We start from the raw sequence: 24,335 nt of genomic DNA on the forward strand, positions 1-24,335 counted from the left end.
TGTGGTTCCAGTATTTTGTTTTATTTTTGGTTTTTTGAGGCAAAATCTTGCTATATAACCCAGGCTGGCTTTGAACTCGTGACCCTCCCGCCTCACTGTCCCAGCCCTGAGATCACAGGTGGGCGCCACCTCGCCTGGCTAGTGGCTTTCTTTCCATTTTTCATTTTGACAAGAACCATCCCAGATCTGAGAGGAATTAAGATACATCCAGCCCCTAGAAACATTTGGTGGAGGCTACACTACTCAGAGATCCGCAGGAAAAAGAAAGTAACATTGAGTTGATTTGCAGTTCTTTTCTGAAACACTTCATACAGGAGTGAAGTACAGAGAACGGGCCGGTGGTGATCTTTTCAGCCTCTTCAATGTGTGCCACCGAAACAGACACACACAATCTCCTGCAGTTCAGTGTCTGACATTAGCAGGTTTATACTTAAGCAGGTCTAATCAGAGATAATCAAATCAAACTCAAAATGTCCTTTATGTCCATGGCCCTTTAATGCAATTTAAAAACAGATTCCTGAAGAGCTTCACCTTGCAGGCTGGTTCCTTTGCCCTGACTGTGGCTGCCACTCCAGAGACTAGGAAGGCTCCTGTCCCTGAGCAAGAACACACGATCCCTGCCAAGCAGACGGCCTTACATACAAGGCTTCAGCTCCCCCTCTCAACCTCAGGGATGCCTTAAACTCCAGATTTAAACACACACACACACACACACACACACACACACACACACGTGTGTGCGCGCGCACGCTCTCCCGGGACTCTGCTAGGCTACTGGGTTTGGTCTGGTGCTCCAGGCCATGGCCTTTAACCAGCAATAGAAGGGTAAATAAATGACAAGGTTATATTTCTTCCCTACAAGGTAATCTTAACCGTCTCATGCTCCACTGTTTTCTGTTACCATCTGCCACTTCTCACTTTCGGCTAGGGAAGCCATAGTGACATGGTCAATGAGCTTTCCTTCCTCCTCAAATTAATGAGACCCAAAGCAGACAGCTTCCAACAGCAAACTAGGAAAAAAAAATACCTGAAGCCAGGTGTGGTGTGCTGCCTGTAATCCCAGCACTTGGGAAGCAGAGGAAGGAGTCCCTGTGAGTTCAAGCCAGGCTGGGCTAAATTCAAGAGCAGCCAGAACTATATAGCAACTCTGTCTCAAAGAAAAAAAAAATCCCAAGGGCTGTATTTTGTATACAGAAAGCACATGGACCAGAAGCCAGCAGGGCCCAGAGGCTGAGTGGGGGCCAGGGTGGGGACACTGCAGTGCTTCTGTCAGAAGTAGCTTAAAAACTTACATTCAACCTTCTTAACGTGATCCTTGTGGACGGGGAAGGAAACCCCGAAGTTCACATTTATTTCATTGTTAAAATACATCCTGCAGGGCTGGGCTGTGGCTCAGCGGCACAGCACTTGCTTGGTGTAAGGTTCAACTCCCCCTCCTGAAAAAAAAATATTTTTTTCCCATAAAGTCTATAAAACTGTTTAGAAAAATTTATTGGAACATATGAAAGGAAAATTTAGAGACGCCCAATAAAACAGAAGTTCCTTTGCAAGGTGACGGGAAACCCTGACAGGCATCCCCGAGCGGTGCCCAGCGCTGCCCAGGCTTGGGCTGCAGCACTCACACTCTGCACTCACGCAGCTGCAGAAGGAGCCCGTGTCCGGGGCAGGGCTGTGTCACATTCACAGGGGAGAGGCCCGGCAGACGGACACACAGCTCAGGCTTCTCCTCAGTGCTCCTCCGGGCACAGGCTCCAAGGGTTCATCTGAATGACGCCAAGTGAGCCAGGGCCCGCAGAACCAGCGTGTTAAAAACACTTACAGCGCACTCTGCAGAGGGCTGTGTGCTTTCCTTCCATCCATCCAATCTGGATTTTTAAGACTGTGACCAGGCAGGTACTTCAAACGAAGACGATTCTGCCAGCCAGGAGGGGCCGCCTGCTGCCTCCCTAGGGTCCTCTTCTGGGGCCAGCACCCTTCTCTCCAGAAGGCTCCCTCCACCCACTGCAGAGGGCACATGGCCTCGAGGCGGCTCACTAGAGGCTGGCCTAGCGGATCGGCCTGAACGGGAAGGCCACACCGGGGATGAAGGTGTGCCCCGGGTGCGTGGGCAGGGCAGGGTGGGCAGCGGGGTGGGCTGGCACGGCCCCATAGCCCAGCGGGGGCGTGTGGATGTGAGGGTAGAATCCTGGGGGGAGTGCTGTGTGTGGCGACTGCTGCACTGGGCCCGAGACCACGAGCTGGAGCAGGCTGCAGAAACAAGGAGAAGCATTAGGGTCACCGAGGCCAACCTCACCCTGCAGCACACGCGCCTTGGGGTTGCTCTGTCCCTCTCATCTGTCAGCAGGACACGGAGATGCCTCGTCACATGGGCTTCCAGGTAGCTGGACACTGAGCACAAGAGGAAGGAGGGGGTGGGGTGGGGAACGGAGCAGCAGGTGACCCTGGGTGGCAACATTTAGCCAGAGGAGGAACCGGCAGGGGAACGCCAGGAACCCAGCAATGGCTTATGGAGGGGGGTCTACCTGCAGGTCGTGGGCCACATGGGAGCTCGTCAGCCTCTTGAGCGCTGGGGTTACAGAATCACAGCACCACGCCCAGCTCTGAGTCATTCTCTCCTTGGTCCTGGGGATCGAACTCAGGACCTTGCACTTGCCAGGCAGGCACAGCGCCACTGAGCCACATCCCGGCCCTCAAAGTCATTCTTCATAACTGCGTCTCAAGTAAATTCAAGCATCATCAGCGCCTTTAAAGCCAGCCTTTCAAATAAACCTGAAATTAAGGGTCCAGCACAGCACTCCCTGGACAGTTTACACCTTCACCCCAGCCCTGACTATGGGGCCCACTCCCCGCAACCTGCACAGCTGGAGCCCATCTGGCTCCCAAGCTCCCCTACACCAGGACTGTAGCTTCCCCACCATGCCTGGCCCCGGGTCTCCCTCAACAACCACCTGCCCCACTATCAGACCGACCCTACCATCTGCAACCATCCTGCCCAGCTGCCTGGACCTTCCCCTCCTTTTTTTTGGTAGTCCTGGGGATTGAACCCACAGGTTTCACAGCAAGATATAATCTCAGCCCTTTATTATTATTATTATTATTATTATTATTATTATTATTGTAGCCCTTTTAAATTTTTGAGACAGAGTCTAAATCATACAGGCTGGATGACAGGGTCCCTGAACATGGAATAAGCCCGCCCTTCCTCCACATCTAGCCCAGCCCCGGGCTCCAGTTTTGCACACTTCTGTCTCCATCAGCTCCTGCTCAGATTCACTGGCTTGACAGAAGGGGACCAGGCCCTGGGGACGATGACATCCACAGTCCAGCCACACTGCCCTACTCCCTGCTCCACACTATTTTTTTTTTTTGGTACCGGGGATCAAACTCAGGACCTTTCGCTTATGAGGAAGGAGGTGGAACCACTGAGCTAAATTCCTGGCCCTCACACTATCTTTCAAAAGCCAGTCCTCAAGCCCTGTGCCTCCTTGTTAAGGACCAACCTGAGATGGGAAAGAACATTAAAAATCCGAGCAATTTAACTCAGTTGTTTTCAATTCTATAAACCCTGGCCCAGTTCTGCCTTCAACTATAAACGTCCTTGCACAGCTGCCTCAATGACTTTTCAGCGGATACATAATGTTCGACCCTTGCAGGAATCACGGTGGCTAATTCACCAAGTCTCCCTATGCCCTGGTTAGGCTGCTTCCAGGTGCCTACCACTTACAAAACTGTACTTGTATGAGACATTTTTGTGCACATACTTTCTGGCTTCTTTGCCAAGAATAGATTCACAGAAGTGAAAATCTTGTTATTACAGGAGCAGCAACAGTGACAGCAGCTAACACTTGCTAGATACCACACCCAAGTGCTGTTCCAAGTGCTTTCCAAGTTCTCACTCGGTCAGTCCCCAGAAAGCCCTACAGTGGGGCAAGGCAAGGGGAACCTGAGGCAGTGACTATGATTTTTTCAGATGAGAAAACAGGTGACAGGAGACAGGGAACCTGCCCAAGGTTACAAGGACAGGAAGAAGCAGTGTGCGGCCCTATCCCTGCTTTCCAGAGCACAACTGAGGCTATGGAGGAGATTCCACGTGGCAGGGATGATGATGCCAAGTTTACAAACACCACCTCTTTCATCTTCACCACCACTTGGGAGCGAGCAACAGTATCCGTCCCCCTTTTTGCAAGGGGGAAACTGAGGCTCAGAGACAGCTGAAGAGATCACCTAAGGTCACCGCAAACCACACAGCATCACTCAGAAACCAAGTCCCTCCTGCCAGGAGCCCAAGCCTCCATGTAACTGACACCCTGTGCTCTGGGCTGGTGGCTCTGCAGTCTTTCCCCAAGAGTGTAACTCAGTGTCACCTCAGTGCCAGCATACTGCCCTCCCATCAAACAGATCCGGGCTGAGTGAGCTTGGGGTAGGCTCTGGTTTTCCCATGACTCTTGGCCCACGTTGATGCTCTACTTAGGGTTCTTCTTATGTGGGTGAAGCTGTCGTTTCTGCTCCCCACTTACCATCAGGTCCTTACAAAGAGAACCTCTGAACCCTGCAGCCCAACTCACCCTAAGGAACCCAGGATCAAAGGGGTCTGCTGTGTTTTGCCTCCCGACACCCCGTCCCAGCAAAGAAGGTACCTACTTGTTATGAGGCAGCCTGGAGCACAGGGTTCTCAGGTCATCTGCAATTAAGGAGACATGTGATTAGGACCAGACTGGAGACAAAGAGAACTGTTTGCTGAGGTGGTTCTTTTCCAGGATGCTAGCAAGTCAGCAACAGTGCCTGATGTTACGTATTTCCAGAAATGCTTTTAGAAACCGGGTTCCCCTTTCTTGCAGTTTTTGCTTTAAAAACAGATCCAGGGGAACATTTTGGAGTGCTGGTTTGGTATTCATGAAGCTCCTCAGGTGTTCTTTGTTGTGAAAGTATCTTATTTCTCCATCAATTTTGAAAGATAGTTTTGCAGGATACATCAATCTGGGTTGGAGGTTGTGTTCTTTTAGGGCTTGAAATACTTCACTCCAGGCTCTCCTTGTCTTGAGGGTTTGTGTTGAAAAGTCTGCTGTGATTCTAATGGGCTTTCCTTTGTATGTGATTTGTTTCTTTAACAGCTTTCAATATTTTGTTCTTGTGTTGGAATCTTGACTATTACATGCTTAGGTGTAGGGTTGTTTGTTTGGTTTTTTTTGGTACCGGGGATCAAACTCAGGTCCTTGCGCTTGCGCAGCAAGCAGCGAAACCACTGAGCTAAATCCCCAGCCCAGGTGTACGGTTTTTTTTATCACAGCTAATTGGAGTTCCATATGCTTCACTCATCTGTGTGTCAAACTCTTTTTCCCTGTTTAGGAAGTTTTATGGAATTACTTCTGTGAAGTTTATTTATAGTCTTTTGCACTCTTACTCCTTCCTTGACTTCAATCAATCTTAAGTTATTCTTTTTTGCATCATCTAGTAGCTGTTGGGTTGATTCCTAATGGTCCCTTGCTATTTTTAAGAAATCTTTTTGTGTTCACTAACCACAATCCTGTCCTTTGTATCCAAAATTCTGTCCTCATATTCACTTATTCTGCTGTGAAAACCTTCGATGGAATTTTTAATTTCTTGGATATCTGCTTGAATGTATTTCATGTATTCCATTTCTTTCCTATGCTGGGTTTTCATCATTTTCTTCAGCTCCTCTATTTTTTTTATCTGTATCTGCTCTAGAGTTACTAAGCATGTCTTTCCTTAGGTCACCATCTCTGTAGTTATCTGAGAAATAATTTATTTGATTTTTCCAGAGCTTCTTTCATCTGTTTTGTTACTTTCATTGTTATCACTTCAAGGAGTCCAGGTGGTTGACTTTTGGATTGTTCCACCTCATTGCCAATAACAAATACTGGCAAGGCTGTGAGGAAAAAGGAACCCTTCTCCATTGTTGGTGGGAGTATAGACTGGTGTAACCACTGTGGAAATCAGTGTGGAGATTCCTCAAAAAACTAAATCATAGCACAGCAATACGCGTACACCCATGTTTATAGCAGCACAGTTTCTAATAGCTAAATCTTCGAAAAGGCCCAAATGCCCATCAACTGGTGATTGGATAAAGGTGGTTTTTTATAAAATGGAGTACTACTCAGCCACAAAGAAACATAAATTAGAGACATTTCTAGCTAAATGGATGCACCTTGACTCTTAAGTGAAATAAACAGGACACACATGTCAAACACCAAATTGCTTCTCTGGTGTGAGAAACTGAAAGTGTACATGAGGACCAAAGTGTACAACAGACCTTGTCAAATAGGAAGAAAATGTTCAAAGGGGAAGGGGATCTGGGGGGGAGGAAAGAAGAGAAAGAAAAAAATGAGAAAAGAAGGAAAAACAGAAACAAAGCTTTTGTAAATACAGAGGGGTGGAGGGGAATGGGAAAAAATAAGAACCAAGATAGATTATGTACAGGTACAAATTCCCAATGACAAATGTGATCATAATGTAGACCTACAATGTACTTAATGAATACATAAAACAAAACAAAACATAACAAAAAAATAGGTCTGAAAGAAAAAAAAGAGAGACTAGAAGGAAAAAATGGAAACAAACCTTTTATAAATAAGAGGGGGTGGAAGGAAAGGGAGGGGAATGGGAAGCAAAATATATAATGTACAGGTACAAATTCCCTGTTATCATTACATCTATCTAAAATGTACCAAAAAATAAAACACATACACATACACAAAACAACACAAAAAGAACAGGAGAAAAAGTGAAGACTAGCCAGATGTGGTGGTGTAACCTGTGGTCCCAGCACTCGGAGGCTGTGGCAGGAGGCCAGGGGGCTTGAGCCCACCCTGGGCTTAGTGGTTTAGTGAGACCCTGTCTCAAAATTTAAAAAAACCATAAAAAAGGGCTGGGGATGTGGCTCAGTGCAAAGGCCCTGTACTACCCTTGTACTACCAAAAAAAGGTGAAGACAATAAGACTTCACAACAAGCGCTTCAAGCGCTACTCAAAAATAACAACACTGGGCCAGAGATTTAGCTCAGTGGCACTGCACCTGCACCTCAAGCACAAGGTCCTGAGTTCCATCCCTGGCACCAACACTAAGGGCCCAGGATTTAGCTCAGTGGCACCACGCCTGCCTCACAAGTGCAAGGTCCTGAGTTCGATCCCCCATACCAAAAAAAAAAAAAAATCAGAACATGCATAAATAATATCATTTGTTGTCAATAATTATCTAGAAATAGAACAGTCCCCTCTTATCCAGTTTCAGTTTGTGGTTTCAGTTCTCTGTAGTCTGAAAAGAGTAAATTAAAAATTACAGAAATAATCCATAAATATAAAATTGCATGGCATTTTGATGTAATCTCAATCAGTCTCAAATCACCACATTTTTCCAGTGTATCCACACAGCATACTTATGCACCCAGTAGTCACTGGGTCCATTAGGGTGACTGACTGTGGCAGTACTAAAATGCTTGTGTTCACGTAACTTGCCATACACACACACACACACACACACACACACACACACACACACACGCAGACACACAATTTTTTTTTTCCTGATAGGGTCCCACTTTGTAGTCCAGGCTGGCCTTGAACTCACAGCAATCTTCCTGTCTCAGCCTCCCGAGTGCTGCTATTACAGGTGTGCACCATAATGCACAGTACAGCATACTGTTATAACTGTTCCATTTTATTGTTATTGTTGCTAATCTCTTACTATACCTAATTTATAAATTAAACTTTATTATAGAAAAAAAAATAGGCCCAAAATAGAAGAAGCCATTGAGCAGAGGGGTCACCCTCACTGACAATTGGTCAGGTGGCCAGAAAAGTACCTGAGGACAGTGCTCCTGCTGAGCAGCCAGTCAAAGCACTCCAGCACGGGAGTCGAGACTGGACACTCATCACCAGCAGCCATCGAGTGGGGCCACCCTTGTGACTGAGTCAACGGTGGAAAAGCAAACAAGAGTGGATCGCGGGCACCAGACCACTTTCCAGACAGACTCAAGCACTGAAATGCAGGAGAATGACAGAACCCTCAGAACAGCCAATTGGAACACATCTTGACTGGGTGGCAGTTCCATGAATGTATACATCTGTCAAAACACATCTAACTGTATTCTTACCCTGTGCATTGCACTGTAGGTGAATTATGCCTTAAGAAAAAGAGAATGCAGGAGGAAAGATTCCTCATGCCCAGTCCCGTCTTGGCCCAGAAAAGGCAGGTGATGTCCAGACATCACATTGATGGCACATGAGGAGCACGATGGGGACAGCAGGGTGAGGGAGCACCACTAGGGGACATTCTGAGACCTCCACCCTCCTCCCCTGCATTTATAGGAGGAAAGGAGGAAAGGAAATCCTAAAAGAATCAAAGCCAATGTCTGTCTAGGAGTCCCTTTTTTTTTCCTCTGCTTAAGCAATGTTGCCACCACTGGCAGGGGAGGTACCTACCTCTTGTGCACAGCAGGGCTCCTGAGGCCATGGCTACCTGCAAAGCCTGTGCCAGCCGGTCCAGTGAGAGCTCTATCTCCTGGGAAGCGTTGAGGGGGTTCAGTTCATCCGAAAGTCTGTTGATCTCCTCTACCAGCGGGACCATGTGGTCAAACAGGATCAGCCCCAGGCGCCCATACAGATTCTTCTCAGTCAAGTGCAGCTGGAGCGTCATGAGAACCTGCAGGACACTGAGGTGGAGTTTTGAGTACAAGACATGGGAGTCTCTCTCCATCCCGACACCCGAGTCCTTCGTGACTTTGTTACTGACATGGCCATTCGACAAACAAGGCTTCTTCTTTCTTTTATAAGCCAGGGGGGCCTTCACACACCAGCGGATCAATCCAATGAGCGGGGTGAGCTCTAAAAATCCTATTGGGAGATTGGCTGCAATCGGAGTATTTAAAAAAGTGATGAGAATCAACCGTGGGTCCTCAAAAATCCAGCTGACAATCATTTCAAGCAAGTCCAAAGGTGGGATGAGATCATCTGCAAACAAAGACCATTCAGTCAGAAGTGTTCTCGGTCTTGAGGAGAGAAGGGAGAAGTGGACGGGGGAAGACAGATCCCCAAGCTCACAGCCTTCCTGCCGGGCACTCAGGTCACTACCGCCTCACCTGTCTATGTTCTGTCTTGTTTGCTAGAACATCCACCCCATGAAGGATTAGTCAGTGTGACATCCCTGGTGCCCAGGACCCTCTGCCCAAAGTAGAGGCTGAAAAAAGTTCTTGTTGGGTTAATAATTCCTTAGAACTCTATTATGCTTTGAAAAAATCTCCTGCCAGCCATCTTTCCGCCGCCAACAACCATCCCAGCCTCAAAGCCAGAACCCTGGTCTAAGCAAAAGCTTGATCTCCTTTGATTCCTGAGACCTGGCAAGCTCCAAGGCCTAGACAGAGAAAATAATAATGAGAATGAATGTTGACACTGATGCTGAGTTTCCTATGTTGGACTCTGGTCTCAGTCCTTTTCACATTAAATTAAACTCATGAAATCCTTACATAGCTCCATCAATTATTCCCAGAGGATGAGGAAACAGGTACAATGATGCTAGGTAATTTCCTAAGACACATCAGAAGTACATGGTGAGCTCAAAGCTGACCTGAAGGAGCCCTGGTCTTAGACCACCAGGCCACACTGTCCATCCTGGGGTTGGCATGCCATGCTTACAGGTTGGCTGTGTCTCCAGTCACTTCTGGGACAGTACACCCCACAGTTTGCAGGGAAGCTAAAGGTGACAGTACTCTCTCCAAGCCAAGCATGGAAGAGGAGAGTGTGGGAAGCCAGGCACATGATGGAGAAAGCTGGCTAGCTGCTCTTTCTCCTGAAGCGGGTCTTGCCTCAAGATCGTTCCTACTAACCATCTGGTCTTAAACACTGCCCTTGCTGATGTGAGGTGACAGCAGCGACAGGTAGCAGCATTCGTCTGTAACCCTCACTTGGCAATTGTGCATCCAGCCCCTTAATTCTCCCAGATGTTTCTGTCTAGGTAACATCAGGCTCAACCCATAGTTCCAGAGTACACCCCAGGTATGAGCAGAGGCCTCTCCAAAAGCCTGAAGTCAGGCGCACCCTTAAGCCCACGCACTGAGTATGTGACTCCTTCACTTAGTGAGACCAGAGCTCTCAGTACCACTCGGGCACTGCAGGATGAGATGAGTGTCTTCCTTTCGTGATGAAGGCATGGGCTCATCCTTCACTCTTCTGACAGTGGTTTCAGGGCTGTCCCTCCCAGGGTACCACCATGTGCCAGTGGCCTGGGAAATCACTGACAACTGACACACCAGCTTACAAGAAAAACACAATGTTTCAGATACACTCTGCATGTCAGCGGTTACCCCAAACATTACTTCCTGCTCCACATGCTAACGCATCCATTCCCAATGCCAATGCCAACTTCTGTCCTGTTGGCCTGAAACAATTGATGACCTGAAAAGCAACTATAATGGTATGAACTGGGTTTAGTTAAATCTTTCCTGTAAGAAAACCACAGGCCTAAACACAGGACCCAGCTAATAAGCGTTCTCAGGAAGCCCTGCAGGACAGACCAGGGATGATTCCTCGTTAGCAGGGTGGCACTGCTCCACAAGAGCTACTACTACTCCAGTGGCAAACTGCTCCACACGAGTGTGGGACTAGTGTGGGGATCTTGTATGCGCTTGCATGTCCACACTATTGCTGCACAAACTTTCTTGAGAGCTAAAATATGTAAAAGCAAGAAAAGATTACAAATAAAAGAATGCTGAAATACAGTCAGAGGGCTGGCAGAGACCAATACTGGGCTGAACAGAAAATGGAAACAGAAATGTCATTGCAGGCTCTCAAACTGCTAGAAGAATTAAATTATTTGTCAGTCCTCTGGGCAGCAAGAGTAGAGGGTAAAATGGGAGGAACGTGAAATACAAACAAAAAAATCAAGCTTTGAGCCAGACTCTACACAAAGCTGCTCACCAGAGGTGAGCATGGTGGAACATGCCTATAATCTCAGCACTCTGGGAGGCCCAGGCAGGAGGATCACAAACTTGAGCCCAGCCTAGGCAACTTGATAACATGGTGAGACCCTGTCTTAAAATAAAATACTGCTTAAAAAAAAAGGGCTAGAGGGGCCAGGGATTTAGCTCAGGGGTTCTGCTGCCTGCCTCGAAAGCGCAAGGTCCCAAGTTCGATCACCAGTACCAAAAGGGGCGGGGGGGGCTAGGGGTGTAGCTCAGTGTGTATGTAGGTTCAATATAGGTGAGAATTAGATGAGTGTTTATTGTACTATTCTTGTAACTTTTCTGGATTTTTCAAAACAAAAAGTGGGAGGGCCAGGGATTTAGCTCAGTGGTTCCGCCGCCTGCCTCCCAAGCACAAGGCTCCAAGTTCCATCCCTGGTACCAAAAAAAAAAAGTGGGAGATAAAAAGCAAGTCAGATTTCTGGGGAGAAGGCCACATCTCACCAGACTCCAATCTGGCTTTTTGGACCATTTGCCACTTATACTGTTCCAACTCAGGCAACTGGGGACACTAAGAAAATTTCCCTCTTAGCAAACTGCACAGGTCCAGCTGCCCACACATTTACCTTTAGCCCCAAAATAAAGAAAAAAGAGCCAAAACGTTCACTGGGAAATAAGACCAGCCATCAGCTAATGCTTCTTCGATGGCTATAACACATTTTTTTACCTGATGTCAGGTCATAGAGCGCAGTGACAGATGTTATGAACTGGCAGCAGAATCGAGGGCTGGCACTGAATATCTGCTTCAGGGTCTGAACAGAGCCTGGCACCAAACAGCAGTAGTCGTCCACCAAGGCCCTGGCGAGCCGCACACAGTAGACCACAGGCGTCCTCTGGAAAGAAGCCACAGGCCATGTAACTACAGGCATCGGAAGTTAGCAGGTAGCAACTATGGACAAACAGTGAGGACCACTCGGACTGGCAGAGCTACTTCCCAGGGTGGAGAAGGATGTTAACAGCTTCCTTTGAAGCAGGAGCCAGCAATCTAAAGCCCACAGACCAAATCCCCTCCACCTCCTGCCTCTGGGAATAAAGTTTCATGGATACACAGTGCACTCACTTGCTTGCCTACTGTCTAAAGCTGCTCTTGCACTTTGAGGGCAGATCTGAGTAGCTTCAACAGAGATTCCATGGCTTGCAAAGACTAAAATGTTTACATAAAGAGTCTGCCAATCTTGGCTTTGAAGTTTACTTAGGAAAGATATTTCTGACTTCAGGTGAGAAAATGACAATTTTGTAACTACAGGATTCCAGGTGAGACTCTAACAGATAAAAATTAATAGCTGCTACTACTTTGAAGAGATTCTGAGGAAAATGTTTTTGGCACTTTCCAAATTCCTCTCACAGCCCTATTCTCTTTGACAGGTTCCTCTAATGCTTTTGAACCCTATATCCTCACCTTCCCCTGCCTTTTTTTCTTCCCATGTATAAGCCTGCCTATCAGCTGCTCAGGCCACATTCACCAGCTGCTAACACAAACTCTGGATTGGGAAGAATTAAGGTATATGTTTCACTGTGACTTACCTGCGCACTACACTTAACAGTATGTTTTTGCTGGCCAAATTTTATGGATAAGCAAAATTATTTAAAAAAAAAAAACATTTAATTAAATTGGGGAAAAAAAGATTTCAAGTACGTGGGAATAAAGGAGCTTTATTCATCTGAATGTAGTACCTTCCAGTAGTTTGGCTAAGGAACACATTCACCCAAATGTTTGGCCAACAACCGCTCTAAAAGTAGAGTAGCACTTGGGAGGGGGGTAGTGGGATAAAATAAAATTTATTAAAAAAATAAAAGTAGAGTAGCACAAAAACAAAACAAAATGTGTCTTCCAAAACACTACCTAACACTAAATCTGCTGTAAATACATATTTTTCCTTCACTATATCCATTAAAAGTTATCAACTGCATGATGTCACCTTGGAACTACATGAAATAACTCACATGCTTACTGACTTAACTGTATAGAGAACAAGCTTCTAGTAACAGGTAAGCTCTGCTATAATTTAATATATAATGACTTTTAAAATCTCACCTTTAAGACTGCATACGTACAGTTTTCAAAATTCTACCTTATTTTCCCCTAGATTTTTCACTTGGTCTGAAGACAGGCCATTTTGTTCTGTGGGCATGGTAGCACACATCTGTAATCCCAGCACTCTGGAAAGATGAGGCGGGAGGATCACAAATTTGAGCCCAGCTTGGACAACTTAGTGATTTAGCAAGACCCTCTCTCTCAAAAAAGAAGAAAAAGGCTAGAGATGTCGCTCAGTGTAAAGGTCCTGGGTTCAATTCCCAGTAACAACAACGACAACAACAACAACAACAAAACCAAAACAAAAAAAATGCCCTCAAGAATTATAATGCTCTGTACATAAAAATGGGACTGGAATACAGTATCAGTACACAGGGCAGCAATGATAAAGGACATATTGAAGTACAGGTGGAAAACACCTCTCCAATAATCCAATTAAATGAAAATTTCTGAAGTAAACTCATCTTCAGAGACTCTGGGGAGGAAGGCTATTTCCAGAGCAGTACCTGGAGCCAGGAGGCTGCACACTCCAACACCGGGATTCGACACACAGCCACAGCCATGGAGACCAGCTTTCCCAACAAGCTCATCCTGCTGTCATCAGCTTTGTTCCCTTGAGGGCTGAAAAGCGATGAGAAAATAATCTGTCTCACAGAGTCCTTGGTTTGCTCCTGGAAATAATTGCACATGATTTCAAGAAGCTGAAGCTCCTGCAGTGAATTCAGTCTCTGTAAAACAAATCCAGGAAAGAGCTGTGAGAAATGTGGCTTTCGCGACTTGTTCGTTCACGCAGTAAGAAGGCAGGGAATACACTAAGTTCCCCAGGGTGCTTTTCAGAAACCCAGGTCTCAGGGAGTAGAATGACGACGTTAAGCTCAGGAAAAAACTCATATATCTCATTAGGTATCATCCTGGAGAACTCAGAATACCCCACACGGTTTAGGACACTAGAAAACAGGGCTTTAATGCGCTAAGTGGACAGCCTCCAAAGTCTATTCCTTGAACACCACTGGGTCGCAGCTGTCACCGCCTGCAAAACAAGGCACTCGGCTGGGCAATGCCTCAGGACTGCAGGGCAGGGGATTGGGGGACTGCTGCAAGAGCAAGCCCCAGGGGAAGAACCGAGAGGCTGGGCGAGCGCCTGTCACCCAGGGGAAGGGCACGGCCGGGACAGGCACCTTGGGCTGAGCGCCGCGCTCCTTGGGCACCTGGAACACGAACTCCTCCAGCAGCTCCACAGGACCCTTGTCCACGATGGGCAGCGGCCCGCTCTGAAGCTGGCTGCTGAAGTAGATGTCCAGGTGGTACAGCACCTCCTTGGCGGCGCTCAGCGCATCACGGCGCAGCAGCGAGTGGCGGATATCGCTCATGGTGCCCAGGTGTCCCGCGCGCCCCACTTCCGCCCGGGCGCTGGGGACGCGCCGCCGCCCGCGGAGACAAAGAGGCGCAGTTCGGCTTCCGTGCCGACCTGGGCCGGGCCGCGGCGCCCACCTGCCAGCCCGGTACCTGCTGCCGGCCCGCTCAGGGGGCCATCGCCGCTTCTGCGGGTCAGCGGGCACCCAGGGTCCGACTGCGGCGCCAACCGGAGCTGCGGGAGCGGACGCCGCGCAGCAGAACGGCAGCAGAACGCCAGAGCGAGGACGGCGGCCCGCAGGGGCCAAGCGCAGGAGGCGGCCCCGCGCTCTCGGGACGGCGCCCCCTGGCGACGACGCGCTGGGCAGGTAGGCCCCGCCCCGGGATCCGAGCGAGTAAGCGACCCTCTCCTCCTAGCCCTCTACCGAGCGCCGGCTGAGGCTTTCCCGGGCTCACAGGCCTGCTCTGGGCAGTGTTCAAAGCCTCCGCCTTTTGCCTTCACCGCTCTTTCCACCAGCCAGGACCGGGCGTTGGCCGGGAGAAGGCGGACTTCGGTTCCCTACCAACCCAAGCAGGGTTTTCAAATTGCGTCTAGGGCTGGGGAGTTAGCTCAGTGGCGCTGGGCCTGCCTCGAAAGCGCAAGGTCCTGAGTTTGATCCCCTGTACCGAGGGGGGAAAAATTGCGTCTGTTCTGAACCCCCAAGTTTCTTTGGAAGAATGATGCCTCGTAAAGGCCTCCCCTCCGCGCCCACTGTCCACAGGGTTTCTGTTCCCCAGTCCTTTCCAGAGTCCTGGCCTTGCTGGCTGCTGGTTCCTTCGCCTAGCCTGAGATGGCTTGTAGGAAACTTGGTAGCCTTCAAGGTCCAATCCACCTGCTTCCTGCTCCTGAAAACCCGCCTACCCTCCTAAAGCCCATCAGCACTTTATATAAGCTTCTTTTCTAGCACTCATCTCTCCACTGAACAAGCTAGTAGCTTACTTCAGACATTTTTTAACAAGGCAGAAAAGATTTGAATATGGCCAGAAGAGGCCAGTGGAGAGTAAGGCAGGTGACACAAGTACAGGAAGTGCCTGGAGTAACTGGGCTGGCACAAAGGCAGGCCTCAGTGAGCATGTGGTAGCGGGTCTGAAAGCCTCCCTGGGAGACAGGGACAGACTAGGAAAAGGCATAAAAAGGGTGTAGCCAGGCACAACCCCAAGGTGTTGAGTCACTGAGATCCTGCTGCACATCAGGGGACAGAGCTGTAAGACCCCTTCTTGTCCAGGTGCCCAGAGTAGTGAGATCAAGGTCCCAGAGGTACCTAGAACCTTGGACAAGTGATAACTCCCCCCCCCCCCATGCAGTAGGACCTCAGTGGTGCTGGATTCCAACAGAGGACAAACAAGTAGGAGATCTGCCACGGCAGCTGGCAAAAATTAGTCACTCAGTAAACACTGGTTTTCCCTATCTTCCTTCCCCACTGAAAGCAGGTTTATACACAACAGAAACCAAAACAGCTGATTTATAAACACACAGTAGAAACCAAACAATGCCTAGAAAATAAGTATCCATATGTATAAATAAATGTATATTATATTTGATAAGCAGTAACACTCTTTTCATTTATTTCTTCTTTCTCTCATAACATGGGCTTGCAGGTAGAAAGATCTCTTGGAGGTTGCTCCAAAGTCCGTGGGAGTAAATGTTCTGGTAGATTTGGGATTCGGCTAATGAGGGCCTGGCCACCAGGGGGCAGTGTTGGAACCGGGCCCAGTCCCCTTTGTACCATTCATTCGTGGTCTGATTGGTAGCAGCCAGGTACACAGCAAAGCACAAGTAGCCCCCCAGGAGGAAGCTCAGCACCACGACAAAGCCCAGCAGGAAGACAATCCTTGGGAAGGTCAGGAACAGATACTGGGAGCAAAGAAGATGCACGTTAGGAAGTGGAGAGTGCCAGCCCTGATCCTATCTACAGACACACCAGTCACTGTCTTAGCCACCCACCTGCATCCAAATCTGACACATTGAATATAAGTCAGAATTTACAAAGAGCCCCAAGATTTTCTTGGTATGTGTGAGAGCTTACTGTGGGACAAGTGAAGTGTTCCTCTAGGGGAGGCCACTCAGGAAACAGGACTATGCCAGTTAACTATTTGCAAAATAGATTAACACGGATCTGAGTTCATGTATCAAAATAAAATGGGTGGGAGTCAATGTCTCTCTTAAAACAATCCAACCACAAAAATACACTCACAAGGGTATTCAGTGGCATTGCCTTTTAACAGCCTTTTTCCCCAAAGAAAGGAGTTAAATATCCACCCATAAGGAACAATAAAATAAACTCTGGGCTAGTCATACTGGATTAATAAGAAGCTATTGTAAAATAACTCAACTACTCTGGAAAATAGTATGGGAGTCCTTTTCGAAACCTAAAATGGATTTTTATGAACCCAAGAATGACCCTAAAGACTCATTTTCACATAAGAACTTGTAAACAAATGTTCATGGCAACCTTGTTTGCTAATAGCCCCAAACTGGACACTACCCAAATATCCTTGAGAAGGTAGATGGTTTCACTGGTATATCCAAAGCACGGAATCCTGTACAGCAACAAAAAGGAATGAACCACTGATACACAAGATGACTTGGATGGGTTTCAAGGGAATTATGCTGTGTGCAAAAAGCCAATCATAAAAGGCTATGTACTGCCTAGTATTTATGAAACATTTGTAAAATAACATAATCACAGAGAAGGGAAACAGGCTAATTGTGGCCAGGTGTTAGGAGTGGAGAAGAGGTAAGTGTGGCTACAAAGTGGTGGCAGAAGGGAGTCTAGTGACAGCATGTTTGAGCAACGTGATGGTCCTGGTGGTTCCATGAAGCTGCTCCTGGGACAAGACTGCACAGAGCTGCATACATGAGCAAGTGTGCACATATGACCAGTGAACTCAGCTCTCTGGGCTGTGCCAACATGTTTTTCAGTTTGGTCTGGTACTGTGGTTGTATAGGACACTGGAACAGGAGGAGGGGTGCTGGGAGTGCATGGGACTTCCTGTATGCTTCTCTACAACATACCTTAAATCTATTTCAAAGTAAGAATTTAAAAAAAGGTACTGGCTTAAGGTGGCACACACCTGTAATTCTAGCACCCTGGAGGCTGAGGCAGGAGGAACATAGGCTAGAAGCCAATCTGAGCTACATGGTGAGACCCCCATCTCAAAAAGAAACTAAAACAAAACAAAACGAACCCCCCCCACAAAAACTAAAAAGGAAAAAACAAAGAAGATACTGGCTTTCAGACTAAGTAAAGCCATGAAATCAGACATGGAGGCACAACCCTGTAATACAAATACTGAGAGGTGAGGCAGGAGGATTGCAAGTTGAAACTCAGGCTGGGCAACTTAGCAACTTAGCACTGGCTCAAAAAAAACCCCAAAAAGAATGAAATATATATTCATGCTCCAATTATGACTGAAATGTGATTTTTTTGGTTTTTTTTTTTAGTCTTTTTTAAGACAAGATCTCACTATGTACTCCAGACTGGCCTTGGACTCACTATATAACTCAGGCTGGCTTTGAACTCACAGCAATCCTCCTGCCTCAGCCTCCCGGGGCTAAGATTACAGGCATGCGTCACCACGCCCATGAAATTTGAAGCCATTATTCTACGTGAAAGAAGCCAGTCTAAAAAGTCAGACATTATATGGTTCCATTTATTATGAATTGTCCAGAAAAGGCAAATTCATAAAGACAGTAAGATTAATGGTGCCAGGGCCTAGGGGAAGAGGGACCAGGGAGTGTTTCTCTTTCGGGTAATGAAACAGTGGTGAGGGGTGCGTGCCTACTAAAACCACTGAGTTGTACACATTTAAAGGTTGTATTTTACAGTATGTAAATTTAATATCAATTTAAAAAAACAGGAACAGCTTCACTTTTTACTGGGAGAATATGACTTTTCCAACTTGAATTCAGAAAACTACCGCGCACTGCATAATTACCTGAATGAGAAAGACTGTGTCCACAGCCTGGAAGTGTCCAAAGTCATCAATATACATTTCCTGGTACAGATCTGACACCACCACCAGGTGGACCAGAAACGCTGTGCTCAGGACGGCCATGGTGGTGGCTGACGAAGTCAAGGTCAGGAGGTAGATGAGGAAGTACCTGATGTTCCAGGCCCCAATGCAATTGTTTACCCACACACAGTGATGGTCAAAACGGTGCACACAGTGGTTACACACACCTGCACAGGAGGGAGCCATGGACTATGTTTGTCCTTGACAACACAGTGATACCATGCACACCTACAGTTTTTACAAATTGAACACTGACAGTGCGGGGAGAAGTGGCAGGGCGGTGCTGCCACCAGGCTTTTAGAACTGCACTGTCCAATACAGTAGTAGCCACTGGTTGCCTAGTAGCCACCAGCCATGTTTGGGTATTGCACATTGACATATGGCTACAAGAAAAATCTGAGCGTATTCTGGGTGGTTTTTTTTGGTAATGGGGATTGAACTCAGGACCTTGCGCTTTCAAGGCAGGTGGCGGCACCACTGAGCTAAATCCCCGGCCCTGAGTACTCTGTTGATATTCGCAAATTTACAGTTTTTCAATTTATGTAATTCTCTTCTGAATTAATGTGAGTAATACAGAGGTGACATAAGAGTTGTGAACTTATTTATCCTAGTACTTGGGAGGCTGAGGCAAGAGGATTGCTGTGAGTTTGAGGCTAACCTGGGCTACATAGTGAGTTTAAGGCCAGAGCCTAAACTACATAGTGAAACTCCGTCCCCAAAAAGCAGAAAAACAAAACAGATTTTTAAAAAACTGATGGTTTTGCTTTAAAGTCAAGTCCGTTCTGATAAAGATGTATCATTATGTCAATGCAGATGTGCATAATCAAAAAAAACATCATGGTACTTGGTTCAGTTATTGGAAAACTTAAGAATGTCTGGATGTAGCCTGGGTATGAGAGTCTACTCTCTTCCAACTGTGAATTTTATGTACTCTAAATATAGATCAGGAATTTCCAATGAGAATTTAGTATCCAAATTGAGATGTACTGTAAGTGTAAAATGTATGCCAGACTTCAAAGACTTAGTGGGATACAGAGAACATGAACTATCTTGTAATACCTTTACACTGATTACATGTAAAAATGATACTTTAGGGCCAGGTGTGATGGTCCATGGCTGTAATCCAGCTGCTCCGGAGGTGGAGGAGTGCTGAGACAAGTATGGGCCCAGCCTGGGCCATTCAGTGGGACCCTGTCTCAAACATAAAAAGGGCTGGGGATGTAGCTCAATGGCAGAGTGCTTGCCTAGCAGGCACGAGGCCCTAGGTTCAATCCCCAGCACTGCAAGGGGAGAATAAAAGATATTTTAAGCATGCTGGTTTCAATAAAACATATGATTAAAATTAAGTAACTGTTTCTTTTGCAATGTAGCTACTAGAAAATTCTAAATCACATAAGTGGTATTTTTGTTACACAGTGCTACTGTAGAATCTTGGGCATTCTCCAGAAAACTGAGCCTGAGCAGACCCAGCAGTCCACAGACACATCTTTTGCAGAACACACCCTACCGCGTGGCAAAGGAAGGGCACAGGGTCGGCCTCTAGACAGAACACACGACCTTCCTGTCAGTCCCGCAAAAAGAACCACCATCTGGCCTCTACCAAGTGGTCACCCCATGGCTGGGGATCAGAGGGGTCTGCGCTGAGATTCATGAAACACTCCCGCCCAGCAAAGCCCACATCACCACTAGGGAGGGTGCTGCTGGTGCCAGCACAGCCACACTTACTGCAGTGCTTGGATCGAGCTGGTTTCTTTAAACCACACGTAGAGCACCTCACGTTCTTTGGAAACATCACGTCATCAAACTCATAAACTTGAAGAAATAATAATTCATTTGTTTTTGTTATAGTGCCTGAAAAAGTAAGGACAAATGTCAGCTTAAGGAATATGGTGGACTGGATATTCATGAAATCCATTCCGAAACAACACAACTGAAACTGCTATATTTAATATGTTAAGCAGTTCATTTTTACAACTGCTTTAGTGAGACACAATCCACAAATGCAATTCAATGCAGTTGTGCAGCCTTCATCACAATCAATTTTAGAACACTATTGTTGCTCCAAAAAGAAACCTGTTGGCACTCACTCTCGTTTCTCTCTAATGACCCCAGGCCCTGGAATCTACGAATTTACTTTGTGTCTCTATGCATCTGCCTTTTTTGGACATTTCACATCAATGGAACCACATAATTTATGGCTTTTTGTGTCTGGTTTCTTTCCTTTTTTTTGGTACCAACGATCGAACTCAGGAACTTGTGACTGCAAGGCAGGCACGGTGCCACTGAGCTAAATCCTCAGCCCTGTGTCCGTTTTTGTTTTTTTTTAACTCAGCAAGTTTTCATGGTTCATCCAAGTTGTAGCATGAATCTATACTTCATTCTTATTTTGTCTTACTCTGTTCTGTATGCGAGGGGTGGAACCCAGGGCCTCCCATATGCTAGGCAAGTGCTCTAACACTGAGCTACACCCACAGACTCTAATCTTTTTATGGCTGAGTAATAGTCCACTAAATGGATTTCTCATATTTTATTTATCCATTCATCAGTTGATGAATAGTTGGTATTTTAAGGACAGAAAAGTTTAAATGTAAAAGTATAGAAAAACATCCCAAGTACATGCCAATCAAAAGAAAAACAATATAATAAAATTAGTATCAGACAAAAGAGATGTGGGTGCAAAGAGCATTAGTTGTGATAGAGGCTTACTATATTGTGAAAAGACTCCGTTTACCAGGAAAAGATAATACTAACCCTAAACTTGAATGCATTTAACAAGAATACACATATACACACAGTAGCTTCAAAATATAGAAAGCAGGGCTGGGGATTTAGCTCAGTGGTGCTGCCACCTGCCTTGCAAGCACAAGGTCCCAAGTTCAATCCCTGGTACTAAAACAAACAAACACACAAACAAAAAAATAGGAAGCAAAAATTGACAAACTACAAGGAGAAGTCTGATGATGGAGAAATCCATCATCAAAATGAGATAACCACCACTCTCCGTAACTGGTTTAACTGGCTAACAAATTAAAAAAAAATAGTATGGATCTAAAAGACTTGAACATAATTAATAAACTTGATATAAGGGACTTTTGGTTCTCTGTACTCAAGAATTAAAAAATACAAACTCTTTTCAAGCACATGGATCATTTATAAAAATTGACCACAGGGCCGGGGATTTAGCTCAGTTGGTTCCACTGCCAGCCTCACAAGCACAAGTTCCCGAGTTTGATCCCCGCTAACAAAAGCAAAAACACAAAAAACTGAACACATGTCCAAGTGCAATGCATGTCTCAAAAAAAATTTTTTTCCAGCACTGAGGATTGAACCCAGGGCCTCAACCATGCTAAGCAAGTGTTCAGCCACTGAGCTACGACCCTAGCCCACTCTCTTCCCTTTAAACATTTTTTAAAAATTTTCAGACAGTTTCACTCAATTTCCCAGGCTGGCCTTGAACTCCCAGTCTCTTGCCTCAGCCTCCTGAGTAGCCGTGATTACCATGGCTTTCAGGCTGGCCTTGAACTCATTATGTAGCCCAGGCATCAGAAAGATAAACTAAAACACAAAGAGCATATTGAAAAATTTTAAACAGTTCTAAATAACCCACTGGTCAAAGACAAAAAATAAAGAAAACACAATAGTTTTGCTATCTTTTTTTTGTTTTTGGCTTTTTTGAGACAGGGTTTTGCTATGCATTCAGACTGGCCTTGAACTTGCTATGTAGCCCAGGCTGGCCTGGAACTCACGGTGATCCTCCTGCCTCAACTTCTCAAGTGCTGGGATCACAGGCATGGGCCACCACATCCACCTTTCAATCTTTTTCAAGGGACTACTATCTGTTTTTACTGTACCTGTACTATCCGTAAGACAGTTGAGCTGTCCCCAATTTGTATGCTAAGAGCCTCAACTTACCAGGATTGGTTACACAAGTTAGGGCGAAGAAAACCAGGTTTATAATCAGCCATAGATAGGGCAGAAGAAGGTAACACAATGAGAACTCCAGCTCTTGACAGTAGCCAAATATTTCCCAGGTATACTCAATATAAACCAGCCCTTGCAAGACCAGGTGCAGGACAATGAAGGTGTGGTTGCTGAAAGGAAAGAGGCCTGTGCTTTATTCGCAGGGATGCGCTGTGAAGAAATCATACAAAACTAACAAATGTTACAAGGGCAACCATTTCCTTTTCAAAATTAAATAAGAAACCAGGTGAAACATAGCCATGTAATATGCAGAAACACATGTCAATCTTTTCCCACTCTTTAAATATCTTTATTTAAAAGTAGACACATCAAGACCCTAAAGACAAACGGCAGGTTATTTGTGAGTAGAAGTTCTGAACACAGAACTCTCCATCCTTCTAGCATCCTTCCCCAGCACTGTTACTATGCTGGAAACCACAAGGGTTTCCTGAAGCTAGGGCAGCAACAAGTAATCAAGACAGAAAGAGGATCATATTTAAACTCCGAATTATATAGAACTATATATACCGTGTGTGGAAGAAGTAATGAAGGCATCTCTGTATGGCTCTCTGAAAGCACTGTGGAATTATACAGGAACATAGCTGAAATAAAAGAAAAGAAAAAAGCTCAATTTCATCTCTCATTCTCCTCACTCTCAAATCAGATGCTCCAAACATAGCCAGCACTACCAGAGATACTAAGTTTTGTTTCTGCATAAAGGTAGAGAAGCCAATACGAAAGAATGAAGAAAGTGAATGGCTTCCTTTGATGCCAACTCCTCCACTTCTACCCTGACCCCAAAGGTGGCACTTGTCAGGGTCTTCAGAGAAAGAGGTGAGCAGAAACTAAGGGAATGTTGATATGAAGGCTGCTCTTTCCCTTTCTGGGTTCAATCCCAGTTCAAGTTCCACCTCCAGATTACTGGCATTGGCTCAGGTCCATCCCAAGTCAACCACTTTATTGCTTAGTTTTGTCCTCAGTTCTGCTCCCTTTCAACCCAGAAGGAGGATGAGCAGCCCCATGTTTGGCTTTCTGTTCATCCAATCCCCAGTTTCACCCATCAAGCACCTTCAGGCAGACACTGCTCACATCCATCCCCAGTAAGGGGCACCGCATCAGAGCTAAACAGCCACAAGGTTACCTTCGGCAGTAATGAAAACAAAAACATACAACTGCCATAAATGAAAGACTAAATGAACCAATGAATTTAAATGGACTCTTCTTGCCCCATCAGGAAACTGGTGAGTCTTTTACACTAGTGCAATAGTCAAACTTCAGTGGTATTCAAGGATCATTATTACCTGTGTTCCACCCTGGAACAAGCTACTCAAATGATGACTTTTTGAGCAGATGCAGATCATAATAACACTGGTCAGCCCAAAAGCCAGGTACAATAAAAAGAGAACCAGGAAGTCCATCCTTGAGGCTGCCAAGGAACAGAAAGAATATAACTAGCTACTACTGAAAGATCTATTCCATGGCATATATTCTCAGACTCTCTAAACGGGTCCGAAAACAGAATTCATTGGCCCTCAAGTACATACCACAGAGTGCTATGGCCTTTTAGTGGGCCTTTTATCTGTTTCTGAGTGCTCCCCTTCAAGATGAACACTGTCTTCTGCCTTTGGGGCATCTCCTTCCTCTAAGTTCTAAGATAAAGTGAAGAAGAATGTATCTATCTTCCTTCCCTCCAGCAACAAATCCTCCTTTTACTTCCCTAAATATTCACATACATGCTACTGTAGGAAGTACCCAAAAGAATCTGCTGACAACACGACCAGAACAAACATCTCCTAGAGGCAATCAGGAATTCAGCACCCAGGATCAGATGTCCTTGTCCTTTGACACACTCCAAGTCACTGCCTACAACTGCCAGGGACTTATGGGAACCAGAGACCATACATCAGCATGTGTTAATAAACTCAGAGTGATTTACTTTTGGCCTTAGTGGATATGATT

At 46.1% G+C, this 24,335-nt stretch overlaps 2 protein-coding genes across 2 annotated transcripts; both read right to left on the reverse strand.

The window, feature by feature from the left end:
• Ints15 (integrator complex subunit 15) lies at positions 1-14,449 on the reverse strand. Its single transcript, XM_004840431.4, has 6 exons — positions 14,186-14,449; positions 13,514-13,735; positions 11,640-11,805; positions 8,439-8,966; positions 4,642-4,681; positions 1-2,247 (listed from the first exon to the last, which is right to left on the reverse strand). The coding sequence occupies exons 1-6, from the start codon at positions 14,375-14,377 to the stop codon at positions 2,046-2,048; spliced, it is 1,350 nt and encodes a 449-aa protein (XP_004840488.2). The 5' UTR covers positions 14,378-14,449; the 3' UTR covers positions 1-2,045.
• Positions 14,450-15,915: 1,466 nt separating this feature from the next.
• Positions 15,916-23,801, reverse strand: Zdhhc4 (zDHHC palmitoyltransferase 4). The gene is made up of 6 exons (XM_004840432.4): positions 23,678-23,801; positions 22,905-22,978; positions 22,329-22,507; positions 20,142-20,267; positions 18,339-18,583; positions 15,916-16,254 (listed from the first exon to the last, which is right to left on the reverse strand). The coding sequence occupies exons 1-6, from the start codon at positions 23,792-23,794 to the stop codon at positions 15,964-15,966; spliced, it is 1,032 nt and encodes a 343-aa protein (XP_004840489.1). The 5' UTR covers positions 23,795-23,801; the 3' UTR covers positions 15,916-15,963.
• Positions 23,802-24,335: the final 534 nt, after the last annotated feature.

Source organism: Heterocephalus glaber, unplaced genomic scaffold (assembly GCF_053883595.1).
Source record: "Heterocephalus glaber isolate CG9 unplaced genomic scaffold, H.glaber_assembly_v1.0 deba00001610, whole genome shotgun sequence".
NCBI lineage: Eukaryota > Metazoa > Chordata > Mammalia > Rodentia > Bathyergidae > Heterocephalus > Heterocephalus glaber.

Coding starts and splice junctions, on each gene's coding strand:
- Ints15 (XM_004840431.4), bottom strand. CDS start 14,377: ATGAGCGATATCCGCCACTCGCTGCTGCGCCGTGATGCGCTGAGCGCC. Junction 4,682..8,438: donor AGCCCTGCTGTGCACAAGAG/GTAGGTACCTCC, acceptor CCTTAATTGCAG/ATGACCTGAGAACCCTGTGC. Junction 2,248..4,641: donor TCCAGGCTGCCTCATAACAA/GTAGGTACCTTC, acceptor TTGTTTCTGCAG/CCTGCTCCAGCTCGTGGTCT.
- Zdhhc4 (XM_004840432.4), bottom strand. CDS start 23,794: ATGGACTTCCTGGTTCTCTTTTTATTGTACCTGGCTTTTGGGCTGACC. Junction 20,268..22,328: donor AACTTGTGTAACCAATCCTG/GTAAGTTGAGGC, acceptor TTACTTTTTCAG/GCACTATAACAAAAACAAAT. Junction 16,255..18,338: donor ACACAGTCTTTCTCATTCAG/GTAATTATGCAG, acceptor CTTTGCTCCCAG/TATCTGTTCCTGACCTTCCC.